This window comes from Rhagoletis zephyria, unplaced genomic scaffold, assembly GCF_001687245.7.
Source record: "Rhagoletis zephyria isolate East Lansing unplaced genomic scaffold, Rhagoletis_zephyria_1.1 Rzeph_scaffold_02066, whole genome shotgun sequence".
Classification (NCBI taxonomy): Eukaryota; Metazoa; Arthropoda; class Insecta; order Diptera; family Tephritidae; genus Rhagoletis; species Rhagoletis zephyria.
This window is the reverse complement of record NW_016159150.1, coordinates 24,962-44,189: the sequence shown is the minus strand read 5'-3', so window position 1 is coordinate 44,189 and position 19,228 is coordinate 24,962. Positions and strand designations below refer to the sequence as shown.

At 36.0% G+C, this 19,228-nt stretch overlaps 1 protein-coding gene across 1 annotated transcript; it reads right to left on the bottom strand.

Annotated features, from left to right (window-relative positions):
* Positions 1–202: 202 nt before the first annotated feature.
* LOC108365931 (uncharacterized) lies at positions 203–2,368 on the bottom strand. The gene is made up of 2 exons (XM_017620154.1): positions 576–2,368; positions 203–525 (listed from the first exon to the last, which is right to left on the bottom strand). Coding segments are annotated over exons 1-2 (1,263 nt in total). The 5' UTR covers positions 1,837–2,368; the 3' UTR covers positions 203–523.
* Between the last annotated feature and the right edge of the window lie 16,860 nt (positions 2,369–19,228).

Below are 19,228 nucleotides of genomic sequence, written 5' to 3'. Positions count from 1 at the left end.
GTTGCGCAATTTCAACGTATACCTCAAAACGTATGTATGGTATAAAGAAGAGTGAAATATCTAGCTATGCTCTGTTTCTATTGAGTTAAAAGTTCAATTTATGAATGAAATTACCCATATTTTTAACTTTTTTTTTAAATTTATTTATGTTTATACTATATTCTAACAATCCTTATCTTAATTTGATTTTACTATGTTGTCGAAATAATTATGTGTTCTACTTTGACGCTTATTCAGTTTAGGATCGGTTTCTCTTATGAGAAACCAGCAGTAATCACCCATCATTGCGACGTCCCAGAATCCTTGATATCGATTCTCAATTAATTTCATTTGCTGATGAAACCTTTCGCCATGTTCATCACTTTCGTCGCCAAGATTTGCCGGAAAAAAGCTCAAATGTGAGTGGAGAAAGTGAATTTTTAAAGACATATTTACGCCCATTTTCGCATAATTATTGATTAGGTCGTTCACTATCTGCTCGTAGTTAGGGCTTTTGTGTCTACCGAGAAAAGAAGCAACGACCTTTTCAAAGGATTCCCACGCTGCTGCCTCAACTGATGAGAGTAGTCCTTTGAATTGATTATTGTTGATCAACTTTCTTATTTGTGGTCCAACAAAAATACCTTCCTTTATCTTGGCTTGAGAAATATCTGGAAAAACTGTTTTCAAATAGTCGAATGCTTCGCCTTCTTTGTCCAAAGCCTTAACAAAGTTTTTAATGAGACCGAGCTTGATGTGTAAGGGTGGAAGTATGATTTTCTCTTTCTTGACAAGAGGGGTGTATTTGATGTTATCCACACCAACGGTAAACTCGACTCTTTCCGGCCAATCCTTTCTGACGTAGTGGTCCTTACGAGCTCGGCTATCCCACTTGCAGAGGAAGCAGCAGTGCTTGGTGTAGCCACTTTGTAGACCGCATAGCATTGCAACGACTTTGAGATCAGAACATATTTTCCAATCATGCTCTTCATATTTGATAAATTTGAGTATTTTTTGCATTTCCTCGTAGGTTTCCTTTGTATTTACTGCATGTGCAATCGGGATAGAAGGCTTTTTGTTACCAATATGCAATAATACAGCCTTCAAACTCAGTTTATTGCCGTCTATGAACAATCGCCACTCTTTTGAATCATATGTTTGACCAAACTCTTTGAATAAACCAGGGATGTCGTTGCAGTAGCATATACTGTCTTTCTTGGTATAGTGTTTGGAAAATGGTTCGTGACGAGTTCTACTATATGTCACCTTAACATCGGATGACACAAATTTAAATTGTTGCATACGAGAAGTGTGGATCTCGGCCTTTTCCTTGGATAGTTCCAAATCTCTTATCCAATCATTAAGTTGTGCTTGTGACAGAACGTTTCTTTCGTTTTCCATGCGAAATTCAGTACAACTTGATCCCCCGCACTCAGATGTTACTGTTGACAATGGAACTGGATCCGCAACTGCCGTTGAATGTAGTACTGGTAATGTCACTGTAGGTACGCTAGCATAGGTTACTCCTCTTGATCTTCCAACGCCAAGTACTTTTGTTTGACAAATATAACACTCTATTGAATGGCAAGTAGGTTCTCTCCATATCATTGGTGTATCAAATTTTGTTTGTTGTCCTGATTCCCACTGAATCAATTCTACTCGACACGATGTACACAAAGTGTTCGGTGTCCATGGTTTTTCAGCATTTTTAGGCTCAATTCCAAAATACTTGGAGTATAAAGTTTTGATATGATCTGAGAACACTCGTCGTCGCCTTATGATAGTATATTGGCCACACATGAAACAGAACATATCTGGATCCTTATTACACTCAAATTCTCGCGTCCTTTTACTCATTTTATTTTTTTTAATAAATCACGGTTTTGAAATTAGACTTATGAACTGAACTATCTCCGGCGAGCCTTGAAGATGTTATGAAGTTTCAAAGCGCATTAACTCATATTTATACTCGGAACAAGAATAAAATTGAAAAAATCAAATCTTACCTAGACAGAAAGGTTCCTTTTTATAACAAGCCGGGAAAAGAAAATACTACCTGTTTTAGATGTAGGCTTTAGAAATTTTCTGTGTCTTATAATTTTGAAAATCTACCTGCATACTTACCCATAACTGACGGAAATACATGTTTATAACTACATGCCTACAGCAGGTTTCGAACCCAACCACTCTTCCTTTCGATGCAACCACTCTACCTACTATAATACAATTCGAGTATTAAAAGTACTATTTGATTTATTTAAAGAAAAAGTGTTATCATTGTTATGGTGTTATTCGTTTATCCGGATAATATCTCACTTGCACTTTATACCTTTAATATATGTATGTATGTATAGGTACATACATTGAAGTTGCGCAACCTGGGTATTTTTATTTGATCGCTTATAACTTACGTAGTTTTGCATCGATTTTCTTCGATGATACCTTATTTTTTTTGTAATATAACAGAGCTTAGGGAGAAAAAAAAAATCTGCAAAAAAATAAAAGGTTTTCGAGATCCTTCCCCGCAAAGTACAATTTTTTTTATATTTTTACAAAAAAAATTGAAAAAATCGGTAATGATTGTTCGTTATCTTTGAATCTGCAGGGCCTAGCATAAAGTGTTGTATGCACAGCTTATAGAAAATTTTATTACCTTTTAAAAGCTTCAAACCGTTTTGGAATTGCTTAATTCGTTCTTGAGATATATATGATTATATGATTTTACATACGAATTTCATAACGGCGTCTCTGGTAAATTTTGGCCGTCGACCAGTGCTATCGAAACGGTTTGGCAAGTGAGGAAACATCTTTTGATAGTTCCCCAAGTGGCGTATATAAAAATTAGCTTTTATACTGTGACGAAAGTACAACTTAAATTTTTCATAGTTTAAGGGTGTCTGGCAGGGGGTAGGAGCCATGCTAAGTGTCTGGCAATGAACGATATGGTTTCTAATGTTATTACGAGTAAAATATATAAAAACTGACCTTTATACTATCACGAATTTGAGGTGGTATTTTATACACCTTTACTACCTGTTACCTGCCAAAGCCACCACTATCCAAATTACATAGTCTGGGTTTGTTATTACCTGTGTTGGGAGCATACATAGAGAACCTTTCAGCCTTTATAAAATAACGAAGGTCTGGCCGCCGATGGCACTTGCTCTAAATGGATCTGCTAAATTAATATTTGATGGTATTTTCCATTCCGAAGAAAGGCTGAAGTTAGGTCGATAATTTGTAATGTTGGGTGTGACTACAGCAGCGAACGAAGTTTCGTAGCTTTTGTCTTGCGACTGGGCGAAAACTTCAATCTCTTTGTCGGCAACGAAGTTGGATTCGCCGATGCTGGAAATTAAAATTGTTGATTGTTTTAATGGAAGTTGCAGCAGATTTGCCAAGCGAGTAGTTACAAAATTTATTTGAGAGGCCGAGTCGAGAATAGCACGACATGGAACGAAGTTTCGTGAGCGATTTTTTACTGAAAGTATAGCTGTAGCAAGCAACACATTACTGTTGACTAGCGATTTCGGGGCTTGAGGAACTAAACTTGAAGTTAGGGATGAAATGAGTATTTGCTGCGGAGAGCCTGTGAGTTCAATTATTGGTCGATTTGAAGACGAGGATATAGACGAGAGAAGTGGGCTCATATGGAGAAGCGAGTTGTGTTTGCCTGAGCAATGACGGCAATGCCCGAACTTACACCGTTGTAGATTATGGCCTTTGCGTAGGCAATTCAAACAAAGTTGCAGCCGCTTAGCATCTTTGTAGCGCAAAGTCGGCGACAAGTTTAAAATTTTATACAGTTATTTATGTAATGATCTTTCGAATCGCAGCATACGCAAAAACTAGAGCTACTTGAAGATGCTACCAAAACGTTTCTAATGCCTTTATTTGTATTAGAATTTTTGCCCACCTGGTTGCTAGGTGTTTGCGTTACCGTAGCAGTTTCCAAATTTTCCCTCATTCGGCACCGCTTCTCCAGAAACAAGGTTAGTGAATTCAAAGTTCGCAATGTCTGCGTTGGCAAGTCCTCATCCCACTTTTCCTGCGTCTTCTGATCGAACTTTCTGGTAACAAGATGTATGAGTATACCATCCGAAATTTTTTCAGGTGTTGCCAATGTGTTCAGTGCACGAAGATGCGAATTACACTTGTCGCTAAATTCCCGCAAACCCCTACCAGAACTCTTGTCGACAGTCTTAAATCCGAAAATCGCCTTAATGTGCGCCTGAAAAACAAGTAATTTGTTATCGAATCAAATTTTTAGTAGAGAAACGGCTTCGCCATAATTCTCCTCAACCGGTTCTAGCGACCAATGGTTTTCAAAACGGCTCCTTGCAAACTAGCGTGCAAATGTTGAAGTTTTTCCACTTTGCTCAACTCGAGGTCCTTTTCAATAACGCTGCTGAACATGGCAAAGAAATTAGGCCATTCGATGCATGCTCCGCCAAATTTCGGTATTTTCAGCTCAGGTAGGCTAGATTTTCGTAGCGATGAAAATAACGTTGATTGCGGTTCTTCCAATGTGAAGTGCCTAACGGTCGATGAATGCCTGGTGTTTGGTTTCCGATGTAAATTGAGTTCGCGAGACAGCTTTGCTTTGAATTCTAGGTACACGTCGAAAAATTCTGTTCGGCCTGTTCCATCTAGTTCGCGCTGATCAGCTTCTTCGAGAATCGACTGCACATGGTCAAAGCTGTTGTGCATGCTCTCGACGTACTCCATGTGGACAGAAAGTTCAGCTTCATCGAGCTTACTAAGACGCTGCGCCAACAAAGTTTTGTTTAAAGCAATTAATTGGTGCTTAATCGACGCGCTTTTATTTTTATTAAACGAAATTGACTCGGAACTGTTGATCGTTACATCGGCTGATGTGACGTCAGTATCCTTTTTGATTTGCTGCCCTTTGGCATTTTGGACTTTGCAATTAATTTGGTGCAACACTATAGATGCAAGTAAGTATATGTAGCTGTACTATCACCAGATACCTCCGTTATGCGATCATGCATTTACGAACGAATTCAATTTTTTTTTTTTTTAGTTTTAATAGCTTTGAATTTTGCGTACACGATTTTTGTTTGCACGCAAACTAACGAAAATTGTGTTATAATGTGAAATGACTTCTAACCCGATCACGTCGGGGTCACCAAATGTTTTGAGGAGGAGCTGATTTGCACCACCTATGTACCAAATAAAATAAAAAAACGCGCTTAAAGATTTTAACAACTTTATTGCTTCGTGATCGCGGCAGAAGTGAAATCAGAATATTTTACAATGTAAAATTGAACTATGCTTATGCTAAAATGTACATAAGAATGAAGTGAGGAAGAAATGCAAGAATTTTAGTACTTCGCAATGAGAGAATTACAGTTTTAAGATCACGCCATTTAGTGCTGCGAATAACGAAAAATACAAAATTAGTGATGCTGCGAATATCGAAAATACGAAGTTCTACTGCGAACAGAGTGAATACCTGTTCTGATATATGTGTCGACATTATAATATTCAAGCAAAGTGAAAATAAATTGAATTGAATTAAATGACAATTTTTTGTATGAATATCCAAAAATATTTTTTCTGTGCACATATGCACAAACATACATATCGTCGCTGCGCCTACAAAAACGGTTGTGTGATTTTTGTCAACTTTTTTTTAATTTCATATTTTATTAACACTATCTATTACCCACATTACTGCATTTGCCGTTCTCTTATATATCTTTTGATTTAGAACTGACCAAAAACACCCTGCAGTGAAATCCCAAACTAGTCAGGAAAAATACTAGTTTACAACTAGAATTCCCTGACAGAAACCGAACTAGTTCGAAAATGACCAGACTTGTACCAAGTACAAAACTATTTGTTCATGCCCTGTTTTATTTGACTTCGACAGTTTAATACGATAAAGTACACAAAATATTATAACTTTTATTTGGGTATACTGTAAACCATTAAATTGAGTACGTATTCGATTATACCAGGCCTGTTAAATAATGATTAATATTCATAATGACTATTAATTAAAGCATGTTTTTTTGATAACCGTTTAGTTGATTAAATACCGATTAATTGTTACTCTTAAAAATTTTTTAAAAGAATAAACTGAAATGTGCAAAGTTAATGAATTTAATTTATTTTAATACTATATAAAATATTTTAATTTATTTTATTACTGAAGTATTAACTGACGTATTAATTTTATTTTTAACTAAAATTTTTTCCTTTGCAGATTCAATATTATTAAAAAAGATAAATATATAGTTTTTATTGTTCCTGAAACCTTTTACTTTTTATAAGAAATGCATTTAAATTTATGTTCGAAAGTTGCAAATATTTATGTATTTAGTTTTGCTTTTAATTAATAGTCAAAAAAATTTACACCAATTATTGAAACATCTGAGGCTGCTAAATAACAATGTGTGATATATTAAAGTGTACTTAATCAAAAGTTTTTTATAGTATATTCATGAATTCATTTTATTTTTTGACTCCCAAAGTAGTGGTTTTGGTCGATAATTGGACTAGTATTTTTCTGTCTATTTTCAACTAGTATGATACTGGTATATTTCTGACCGAAATCTGACAATTGCCATCTCGTAGGACATCCCCATGTTAAAAATACCAGTTGGTTGCATGGAAAAAAGATAGTTGGCTGACTAGTTGGGCATGTGGTTCATACTAGTTGTGAAGTAGTTTACAACTAGTACATTTGACTACAGGGCAGCTATGTGCCCGTAGTACTAGAAATATTCTGAAAAAACGGGTATATGCTTACTTGCTTATAACTGTTTGATCTCAGGCCAATCTGATGAGTGTGCTTTGATTTCGATGTATAAAGTAATTATAAACCAACTAAACACATACATATCTATGCACATACCACTTACACTACATAGATTCTACTGTTTAATTTGATCGCTTGCAATTGGAATCCGACAATTAACAAAAGTAAAAAGTGTGGAAGTAGACAGCGTTCACTCTACATTAGAAAATGTATTCAATCCACCGATATATTCACCAATGGACTACAAAAGTCGTATGCGACAGGCGAGGCCATCATATCCTTATGGACCGGTAGCGGTGGTTGTAGTTATACCATGTAGCCTTTACGTTGTCTTTTGCATAGTTCTTTACGGCTCGGATAATGTCGTTGTNAACTATGCAAAAGACAACGTAAAGGCTACATGGTATAACTACAACCACCGCTACCGGTCCATAAACCCCGATCGCAAAAAAGCTATATACCCTTCCAGCTGCAGCATTCCGGAAATCAAAGTTTTCACTCGACTCCGTTTAGGCCATTGTGCATTAACGCACCAATACATTTTTCAACGCAATGTAACCGCTGGATGCCGTTTCTGCAATAGTACAACTACGTCTACAGAACATATTTTGGATCATTGCCCTGCCTTCCGCGCTATCAGGGAAGAATACTTCTCCTCTAGCCCTTCTAAACTTCTCAAAGAACCGACAACAGATAATATAAGAAAAATATACAAGTTTATCTCCAAAGCTCAGTTAAAGCATCTTATCTAAAATTGAGTATTACTTTCGAAATATGTATATACACATTCATGTACTGTAAAAAACATTAACGCAAATATATACTTAGATTGCAATTTATAGATTAATATTAGCCCACAGCCGAAGGCCCTGTAGCTAGTGCTGTTATATTTTGTAGGTAGTACAATTATTTATAATTATGTTCCCTTTAATAAATAAATAAATAAATAAATAAATCATATCCTTATATTATTAATTATTTAGAGTAAAATTTTTTTTTTTAATTTACAACTATAAGGCCAGGTAAAAAACCTGGGGAAGTACCAGTAAGCAGTGTCAGCGAATTGCTTTATGTAAATGGTGAAGTCAAATTCAAGTTGCGTCATACCGACTGGTGGACATCTTTGCCACAAAAACGAGCTCTGTTATTACAGCAATACGAAACGGAGCTGGTCCAAAAAAATTTATCAATCCAAACACAACAGCCTTCAAATGTTGAAGCAATATATCGCTAGCTTAGAGTGAAAAGTTGCTAAGTCCACTTTTTATGAAAACTCATATTTTGATATAGGAGGCTAGAGAAACTGAATACGCATCGTTTCAAAAATTATAAAGGTACTTGTTTTATTTTTCATATGCAATAAAGGAAAATTTGCTAAGTCCAATAGAAGCACCACAAATCCGATAAGGCGAAAATAATACGACATCTTTTAATAAATATCGAATCCTTCTGATTCTTATGGAGTTTTTCTGTGCTTTAAACGCGCAAAATGTTTCATTCAAAGTCTTGCGAAATAGTTAAAGAAAATGGCTATAGGAAGATTTTTTCCTCTCCTGTAAAATTTTTAAAATGGGACTTAACAACTTTTCTTTCTAAGCTAGCGATATACACAAAGATTTCCATTCGCTTTATGATAATCTACCTCGATAAATACTTAGTTTTACATTCTTTTACAATTTACTAAGTTATGCAAATTTGCATAATGTATACAAATGTGAAAGAATTTAATAACAATTCAATTATATTTATATTGAAATTATTTAGTGTATATACGAGCTTTTTTTCATAAATCAATAACATATTTTTAATATATATTTTTTTTTTAATACGACATTTGCAAAATATTGCCTATTGGCACCAGGAATCAGTTTGCTAGCTCTCCTGAAAAATTATTAAAAAACACATAACTGTTTTTGTTGGCACAGCGACGATATGTATGTACGTATGTATTGCTGCGCTCTTACTACAATACGAACAAACTTGTTTGTAGAAAAAACTTTTACCGAAATGAGTTGGAATGATTTGAATGTTATTCATTCATTTATTCAAATTCTTCCATTTGAAGGTAGAAAGTAAAAAAAAAAGGTATATGCATAATTTACAAAATTCCAAACGCTGAGTGTATGCGAAGTAAAAAATTCAAATCTACTGAACTCTGTTTGGCTAGAAGTTTGAATGAATTCATCGACATTTCAAACTTTGTACACGAATTATAAATAGTTCAGCAGCTTTTCGCAATAACAAATTTTAATTCAGAATTTTTAGAGAGATTCCAAGTCTCCGATTTTATGCATTTTTCCCATATGAAGTGCGTTCGAAATTTTTTTAAATGGATGATAATGTATGACACCGTCAGCAATAAATGTCAAATTAAAGCTCAATGGAAGGCCTATATTAAAGAAAAACGAGCTCAACTTGGTGAAAATCCTCTCGATTGGTGGAAAACTAAACTAAAATACCGACAAATTGACAGATCTGGCCCGCAAATATTTGAGCGCTCCACCCGCCAGCGTTCAAGTGAGCAATTGTTCAGTGCAGCCGGCCTTACATACGAGCCTCTAAGAAATCGCCTCATGGGAGAAAAGGCAGCCAAATTACTTTTTTGAAATATAATATGCCCCTTTTGAAGTTTGACTACTAGATTAAAAGCTATGACAGACGGCAAAGCTTACGCATATAATCTTGAACACATATGCGCATAACAATTTTACCCTTACGGACGGCAGTAATGCAGATAAACGAGCCGCAAGGTCGTGGGTTCGAGTCCCACGGCCAGTAGAACTTTTCATTTATTTCATTTCCATTTTTTTTTTAAAGTTCTATATTTTTTTTACGTTGCTTTCAGTTAGTTGCTGTTGCCTTTTTATTAAAATCCAACTCTAAAAATTTAAATTAACTAATTCTTCTTCTTCTTATTTGGCGCTGTAATCGCCTAAGCGATTTTGGCCGGGTTCAGCAAAGCACGCCAGTCGTTTCTCTTCCATGCCAACCGACGCCAATTGGAAACGCCAAGTGAAGCAAAGTACCTCTCCAGCTGATCTTTCCATCGCAGTGGGGGCCTCCCTCTTCCTCTGCTACCACCAGCGGGTTCCGAGTTGAATACTTTCAGAGCTGGAGCGTCGGTGTCCATTCGAACGACATGGCAAAGCCAGCTCAGATACTTCGTCTTGTCCTCGTTTACCACAAGACCCATTTGCTTTGCTTCCTTATCCAACTAGGAAAAGGCAGAACTGACTTCGCGGATTTGTTACCGATGATGTCGATGTCATCGGCATAAGCCAGCAATTGCACGCTCTTGTAGTAAATTGTTTCTGAGAGGTTCAGTTCTGCGGCTCTTAACATCTTCTCCAACATCAGATTAAAGAAATCACACGAAAGGTAGTCCCCTTGTCTGAAACCTCGTTTGGTATCAAACGGCTCGGAGAGGTCCTTCCCTATTCTGACGGAGCTGGTGGTATTGCTCAACGTCATTTTACACAGCCGTATTAGTTTCGCGGGGATACCAAATTCAGACATCGCGGCATAAAGGCAACTTCTCTTCGTGCTGTCGAAAGCGGGGTTGAAATCGACAAATAGGTGGTGTGTGTCGATCCTGTTCTCGCGGGTCTTTTCCAAGATTTGGCGTATTGTGAATACCTGATCTATGGTGGACTTGCCAGGTCAAAAGCCACACTGATAAGGCCCATCAGTTCAAGGACGGTGGGCTTCAGTCTTTCACACAATACGCTCGATAAGACCTTGTAACCTATGCTTATGAGTCTGATCCCGCGGTACTTACCGCGAATGGTGGGGTCAACTTTCTTGTGGATTGGGCAGAGCATACTTAAATTCCAGTCGTCGGGCATGTGTTCATCTGACCATAATCTGACCAAGAGTTGATGCATGCACCTTATCAACCCCTCGCCACCGTACTTGAATAGCTCAGCTGGCAGGCTGTCAGCTCCACCAGCTTTGTTGTTTTTCAGCCGCGTTATTGCTATGCGTACCTCGTCATAGTCAGGCGGTGGAACGTTGGCTCCGCCATCATCGACGGTGGGCTCAGGTTCTTCTTCTCCACACGTTTCCGTGCTGCTACCATTTAGTAGGGCGGAAAAGTGTTCCCTCCATAATTTAAGTACGCTCTGAACATCGGTTACTAGGTCGCCATTGTTGTTCTTACAGGAATACGCCCTGGTCTTGAAACCTTCCGAAAGTCTCCTAACTCTTTGGTAAAATTTTCGGGCATTCTTCCTATCGGCCAGCATGTCAAGCTCTTCGCACTCACGTATTTCGGCCTCTCTCTTCTTATTGCGGCAAATACGTCTCGATTCCCTCTTCAGTTCCCTATAGCGGTCCCAGATAGCGCGCGTTGCGCCCGATCGTTGCGTGGCCTTGTAGGCAGCATCTTTTTTCTTTGCAGCTTCCTGACACTCCACATCGTACCAGTTGTTCTTTCGGGCTCGCTGAAATCCGACTACTTCTTCGGCGGCGGTACTTAATGAGCGGGAAATGTGGTTCCACTGCTCGCATATGTCGGTTTGTTGAAGAGTGCTCTCTGAGAGCAGGTGTGAGAGTCGAGTAGCGAAAGCGCTGGCTGTCTGTTGTGATTGCAGCTTTTCGACGTTAAGCTTTCCTTGCATATTTGGGCGCACATTTTTTGCTGCACATAGGCGGGTGCGTATCTTGGCTGCAACAAGATAGTGGTCCGAGTCGATGTTTGGGCCTCGGAGCGTGCGTACGTCTAAAACACTGGAAGCGTGCCTTGCGTCTATCACAACAGGATCGATTTGGTTTCTTGTTTTTCGATCCGGAGACAGCCAGGTAGCTTGATGGATCTTTTTATGCTTGAACCTAGTACTGCATACTACCGTGTTTCGGGCCCCGGCCAAGTCAATCAGCCACACTCCGTTGTCGGACGTTTTGTCGTGGAGGCTGAATTTTCCGACGGCGGTTCCAAAGATCCCTTCCTTGCCCACGCTGGCGTTGAAGTCGCCAAGAACGATTTTTATACCATGACGGGGGCAGCGCTCGTACATGCGTTCATAGAAGAGATCCTTGGATGCCTCATCCTTCTCTTCCGTCGGGTCTAATTTGGTTACTTTAAAAAATAAAAATAACATACCCAGTTCCTCGAAAAAAGTACCCATTCCCCAATTGCCAGTTAAACCGAAATTCCTAGCAAATCGGGGAATTTTCCGCGAGTTGACAAGTTGAAGGATGCAGCGTGACCTTTAGAGTTTGTTTCAGTCATATGCCGAAATTGTAACATTTTCCCCTTTTTATTGTGGGTATGTACATAGTATTTAACTATGCTACGTGGGTTTATCAGCCGCACTTAACCTTCTTGGAAAGACGCATACAATATTACCTACATTTGTACATAAATATGTATATATGAATGCATTTAGTTCACCCAATGTGCCGCTACTACTTACATACATATGTATAAATTTCCACTGATCAAAACTACTTGAGAAAAAAGTATTAGTTTAATAGCACGAGTGCAACACCGTACACGTGATAGAAGCAAAACTTCTTAAAAAACACATGTGTGCAGCCCACACCCGGTAGAAATCTTAATAAAATTAATTTACGAGACAATCAGATGAATACAGTTGTTTATTGTATCCGAAGTTGGTACCAAGTTGATAAACTTCATCATTTTTCATTTTTTTTTTCAAATACGAAGGATATGATCATTCTTTTTCGCTTTATTCTGTATTCGAAAAATTATATGTTTCAATGGACACATCGATTTGAATACATCATTTAGATTTAGATAACATTTTTAACACTTTATTTAAGAAAAATAAAACATTTAGATTATTGTTTATATTGTCGTCGATTTTAAAATTGCCGTAGCCAAATCGTTTACTCATATTAAGGCATCCATGACATTGGAGCCATTTCAAGGTAATATTTCCTTAGAATAATATCCTTTTTTCCTAGCATCAAGGAATGTTTTTTCTGAGTGAATATATAATCAAATAAAACACTTCTTTGAGGTAAAATTTTCGAGGGACGAAAGCTGAACTAGGAACACAAAATTTATGATATCAATTTCGTAACGTATAATTACGAATTTTTTTAACTGCCCTGGAAACTGACGGAAAATAGTTTTGTTCATACGAATCGTTGCTAAAGTTCTGATTTTTGTGTTGTGTTTCTAAGAGTAGACAGAACTTCCCACGTTCCGAATAAATAATACTATTTTCCGTCAGTTTCCAGGGCAGTTAAAAAAATTCGTATAATTTTCGTCACCAAATTGATATCATAAATTTTTTGTTTCTAGTTCTGCTTTCATCACTCGAAACTTTTACCTCAAAGAGGTGTTTTATTTAATTATATAGTCACTCACATTCCTTGATGCTAGGAAAAAATGATATTATTCTAAGGAAATATTACCTTGAAATGGCTCCAATGACATGGCTGCGTTAATATGAGTAAACGATTTGACTCAGTTTAAGGAAAACACAATTCCTTAGTTTTGAGGAAAAATTTACTTACCATTTCATCCCACGTGAAAGGAATAAGTATATCGTTTCATCCCCCGTGAAAAGAATAGATATCTTTTATAGGGAAGTTTTCCCGTTATTTATGAAATTTGATAATTTGTCATTCGGGGTATAATCGGTAAGATGCCTATGACTTTTTTTTTAAAGAATGGGCTTAGGCTTAGGGTCTATAAATAATTGGGAGGCATATATACAGGCTCAAAAAACTCATCTATGTAGCTTAATTTTATTTGAATTTTAAATTAGAAAACCCTTTTATTTTTAATTTTCCATCTCAAGAGGTTACTGTCTTACTTGTACAACCATTGTTTTTTAGATAAATAAATAAATGAAAAATGCGGTATTGTGGGGCGTGAGAAATGTTTAAGAAAAAAAAAACAACTACTTCATCGCTTTCGGCGGTAAATTTTGGTACAGAAACCGCAAAAAATATGACATCAGTTATCGAAACATTCTTTTTTAAGAAATTTTGTGGCAGGCGCCTTTTTTTTTATCAAATATACGAAATCTCACGGCTTATCGCAGAGACGAAATTTTTTTTTGGTTATTTCCATACAAATTGCTGTTTTTTGTCCTCCTTTTTTACCAGTGATAGAAAATCAAACTTTAAAATTGTGCCTAGTTTTTCCGAAAAAGTGTGCCTAAATGCAGGTCAATGTGCCAATAAATTAAAAATCGTCGATAGGTACCATTTCCTTTATAAAAAGATATATATGGCATTTTCAGTTTAAATGAAACCATTTTCAAATTAAGCGAAACCTTTTTCAAATTAAATGAAACATTTTTCATGTTAAGCGAAATATTTTTCAAATTAATTGAAACCTTTTTCAGATTCAGCGAAACTTTATTCAAATTAAATGAGACCTTTTTCAGATTCAATGAAACTTTTTTCAAATTAAATGAACTTTTTTCAAATTAAATAAAACTGTATTCAAATGAAATGAAACTTCTTTTTTGGATTACTTTGAATTAGCTGTTACGTGTTGCTCTCCGTTAAGGCCTGTATGCAGTCTCAAGAAAAGCAAAAACTCCATTTAAAATGACGTACAAGAAATGGCTAAGAAATTTTCTTGAGTCAAATTTTCTTAAGGCAGTATGCAGCTCTTAAGAAATTTACTACGCTTTCGGCTACGGTTTTCTAAAGTTTTTTTGTGAAAAAAGAGCACAAGGAAACCCAGGCTGGCAACAGAAATATATGCCTGTTCCATTATTTCTTGAGGAAAGAGTGAGGCAACAGGCTGTGAGGTATCAAAAATGTCAAAATTCCTTGGACACACACGCGAAATAATAGCAATTTTTTCTTGACCGTTTTCTTGAGAGCTGCATACAGTGCTTTACGGTCAAGGCATGTTGAATACAGTGTTGCCGTTTCGGCCCAATTGGACCAAAATTTATAGTTTCATTTCTTAACCGCTTCGGTAGGTTTCGGTAGGTTGGTTGGTTTGTTGTGATTTTCGAGGGGTTTGGTAACTAGGCAAATCATATAATTTATTCATTTTATAAAACTTCAAATATCTCTGTTATCGGGAGTACATGTAAGGGATGATGTGAACAGGAAAAGAGAAATGGGACATGTCAAAATTATTCCTGAACCGAAGTTGAATGTTGCCGTGATTAGACTGTGCTCTAATCCATAGAGCTTGTTTAAGTTAGAAGAAAATAATTAGACATTTGTTATGCAAATGCCAAATTTTACATTTCGCTTAAGAGAGTGAGTGAGAAGGGAGAGTATTTGTACTTTATTTCGCTCTTCTCCCTTAAGAAAATATTAGTTGACAGCTTTGAATTCGTGTAGCAACAGTAAAAATATGTAATTTTCAACGCTTGACTTTGAGTTCGCTCTTTTTTTCATTTTACCCAAAAAGAGCTGCGCATGAAGACAAATTATGAACAAGTGAATTTTATTTGATTTTGTTATAATAAAGTGTCGAACCTACTTACATATGTTATAACTAGACATCGGAATTCTATAAAATTTGTATATGCAGAAAATATGAAAAAAATGCAAAATATATGCAAAAGATATGCAAATAATAAGCAATCAATACTTATATTAACAGGGCTTTGTATTAAATCAAAGCAAGTTCCTGCAGAATAATTTTATATACGAATCCAGCTTAAACCCTGCTATTTATTTAGTAAATCCATTAATCTTTTAGTATGTTGTCTACAACATCTATATCTGTGTATGTATATCCTACTAATATCACGAAGGTGAAAGATTGTATGTTTGCTTGTTTGTTGATCCATCACGCGGAAACGACTGTACAGATTTACATGTAATTTTGTACGCTAATAGTTTATGATCCAGTTTGGAAAATAGGCTACTTTTTTTTTAAGGGTTACCACCTGTTAAAAAGTTAAATTAAATGAATAATTTCAATCAAATATTGCAATAAAGGTGTCAAACGAGAAAAGTTTAAGAGATCTTAATTTCTAAGATATTTTTAAGAGGGTTGCCACCTGTTTGAAAACGAAATTTTACACACAGATAGTTTATGACCTGGGGCCGCTTTCCCGATCAGAATCAAATTTGGCACACTTGCTACGGATTTCACAAGGATGGTCTTAGACTGAAAGTAATTCCGATAGCTCAAGGCACTTCCCATACAAATAAGTTATATGAAATATTAAAATATGGATGTCAGACGAAAGACTGTTAGGAAATCTTTAGACTAAATATTAGGATTACTCTTGAAGTGTTTGAAAACTTAAATTCAATTCAAATTGTTCAATAAGTTAAATGAATTATTGCAAATAGGCGTATCAATCAAAGTGACTTTAAAAGGTCTTATTTATAACTAAATGTAAAAGCGTTACCACCTATTTAAAAATTCAAATTTATCTTCAATCATAGGATTTAGCTTATTAAATATATATAACATTCTGGGGCAGACGTATGAGGTTTAAAAAGGATTTAGTTTGAAAATATTTTTAAGAGGACTAAAAAAAGACAAAATGTTAAAATGTAGAAATGAAGTTTAAGTCTCTTTGCTGAAGTATTGTGGATCGATTTTCCGTCATCCCTTGTCAAATTTGGTTTGGAGACAAACCGGTTTTGGCGTTGTGCTATCTTCAGTATCATTTTTCGAAAGAAAGGGATGACGGAAAATCGTTCGACAACACACCACACTCCTGCCCTGTCGGAAACACCAACAATGAAAATGAGAATCTGTTTGTTTATTTTTATTGCAATAAATTACACTTAATTCATACTCGGGGAAGCGAGTGAAGGAAAACTAGATTACATATAATTTACATGTACATTGTTCCAATAAATCGAAAGACTTTTGATACGAGAGTGATTGAATAAATCCAAAATTTTATTTCGCATTGCAGTACACTACTAGTACTTTTTCTAAATTTTCTACATTAAATCTTTTCCTTTTATCATTTAAAATTATTTTAAATGATGAAAAAGATCTCTCTTCTTCACAAGAAGTGATTGGAGCGAAATTAAATTTGTTCTAAAATTGCTGAAGCAACGATATTGAAGTATAATGATCTTCAGGATTATTTAAAAAATAAGCGAGATTTCGAAACTCAGAAAAAAATAGCTGTTTTCTAAAACCTCAGAGAGTTTCTCTCTTACGGTTTTGCCATAGTCCCCAGGGACATTTTGAAGGGATACTTCACAGTCCAAAATAATTTGTATGGGCTCGTCCTGCCGCATTCCCTTTGTCTCTAATTTTTCGATGCTCTCTGGGATTCCAGCAAAATAACCTTTTGAGGACCTTGAACTGCGTTCTGTGCATTTTTCACACAATCTGCTTCTGGTGGAAACTTTTGAACAATCTGAAAAACAGATATTTAATTACTTTGAAACAGCATTTTTTTGGTTATTACCTCTTTAATTTTTAAAAATTGTTGGCATAAAAAACAGCTGCATTTAGCCATGTACCCCATCGCGTAAGAACTGGATTTGGCGGTAAAGAGCCATTACCCATAACTACTTTATACGCTGAAATTCGGGAAGGTGATTTCAGCAATGCCTTCTCATAGCGGAAATAAACTCGTTTACTTCTGGAAAAAGCGATCGAATTTTTTCTGCAACTCTGTGAAGGCCATGAGCCAGACACGTCAAATGCTGCAAATTTGGATAAAAAGCTGCCAGGTGCTTTGCTGCTTTTATCATGTAAGGAGCTGCATCCGAAACCAGCAGCAGAACCTTATCACTGTTTAGCCCACATGGCCAGAACTTCAATAAGGCAGCGGTTACGAATCGTGCTACAGCATTACTGTGGGGACGATCCAGCTCTTTACTGCACAGCAGATGAGACGTTGAGAGTTACATTCTTCAAGTGTCCCTACAACTAAGTTTCCTATGTAGCGGCCAGTTGCATCGGTTGTTTCGTCAACAGAAATCCTTACATACGAGTACATAATTATTTCCAATGTCTGCCCTTAATGCCTCCATCGTTGCTGAGTAGCACTTATCCAGGTAAGTTTTCCTTATTGTTGATTCGCTTGGTATTTGTCGCTCGGTATATTTTTGGGGGAATTTTTTCCAACAACTATTTTCCAATACATTCCACGGAATATTCGCCGAAACCAAGGCTTGGCACATTTCAAAATTAAAGTCATGCGGAGTTGACTTTCTCTCATTGCCGATATTTTCTACCAAATTTACTGACGGCTGATGAAATTGAGTACATATTCAAGTGTTGTTGCAGTTGATATTTTCTGGTACAATTTATCTCCAGAATTCATAAAATTAATAATATTAATCAGGTGTAAATTAATTTTACGAGTTTCGCAAATTTTGCATTTAATAAGAGATGTGGTTACCTTTTTTTGCAAAGTAAACATTCCATAAATGTATCGCTAATTTTGAAGCACCCATTTCCGAACCCATTTATTTAAATTTATTTGAGACATTTCTGATAACTACTAATGTGAATGGATATTAAAAAAAACATGCAGATCGCCTGATTTGCCGGACAAGCTCGCTGTTCTTACTATTTTCAACTACAACGAAACGTTTTCAAATCCTTTTTATTTTTTTCAAAACAAAATTGCAAAGCCTTCTAGATTATTCCTGGACAGTAGATATATGCATAGAGTTTAAATTTACTCGTAACAAAATGTAACAATAACAAAAAAAAATTATAAAAATTATTTCTATGCCAAAACCGTTATTATCGCTCAGTAGTAACTGTTTGTAATATAAACTCAATTAAAGACAACACCAAAAATATCAATTGATCGTTACGCACTTATTAAAATTGCACGATTTGGTCGCAAAATAAACTATGTAAAAAACTTTTAAGTTAAGTGGTTTTACAAAGTCCTTTGTTTTAATTAAATACCTAGATGTAGGTTTTAATATATTGACTGTCTAAAATTTATGATCCAACATTTTGTTTGTGGCGCCTTTTTGGATGTGGCTTTTTTTCTAAAATGCCCTGTGTTCCACTTATAAAAATCTTTCACCATTTTGTGGTGGCGGCCGTCGTGGATTTGGAATTTTGACGTAGAATACATCTTACGTTTCGATATAGAGGCTATGCTCAAATATTGTAGTTGTTTTTTTAGAGCTTCACGAAAATGCTTATTGCACGAGAACTAGTGAAGCGATTTCAAAGCAAGGTATGCCGTTTCAAAAACAAAATTCCAAACCTATCGACAGATGCATTTATGTAAGTAACCGATTCGGTGTCTGTCGTAGAAACAACGGTAAATATTGGCTTATTTCGGGGTAAATTTGGAGCCTTTAAAGTGCTCTAGCAACTTATGATTTGCAGATATAACTTTCATTTTCGGGACATAGGTTTCTTGGAGCAATAGAAATATTATCGTGTATAAATTTTATATAAATTCAATAAATATCGAGCAATTTGCAAATTTTTTTTATACCGAAATACGAAAACCGTTCGAATGATTTTGCTTTTGTTTTCTTTATTCCAAAATTCAGGTGTTTTCCTTTCGTTTGGTATATGGGAAGTACTGGTTGATATCTTCTAAGTAT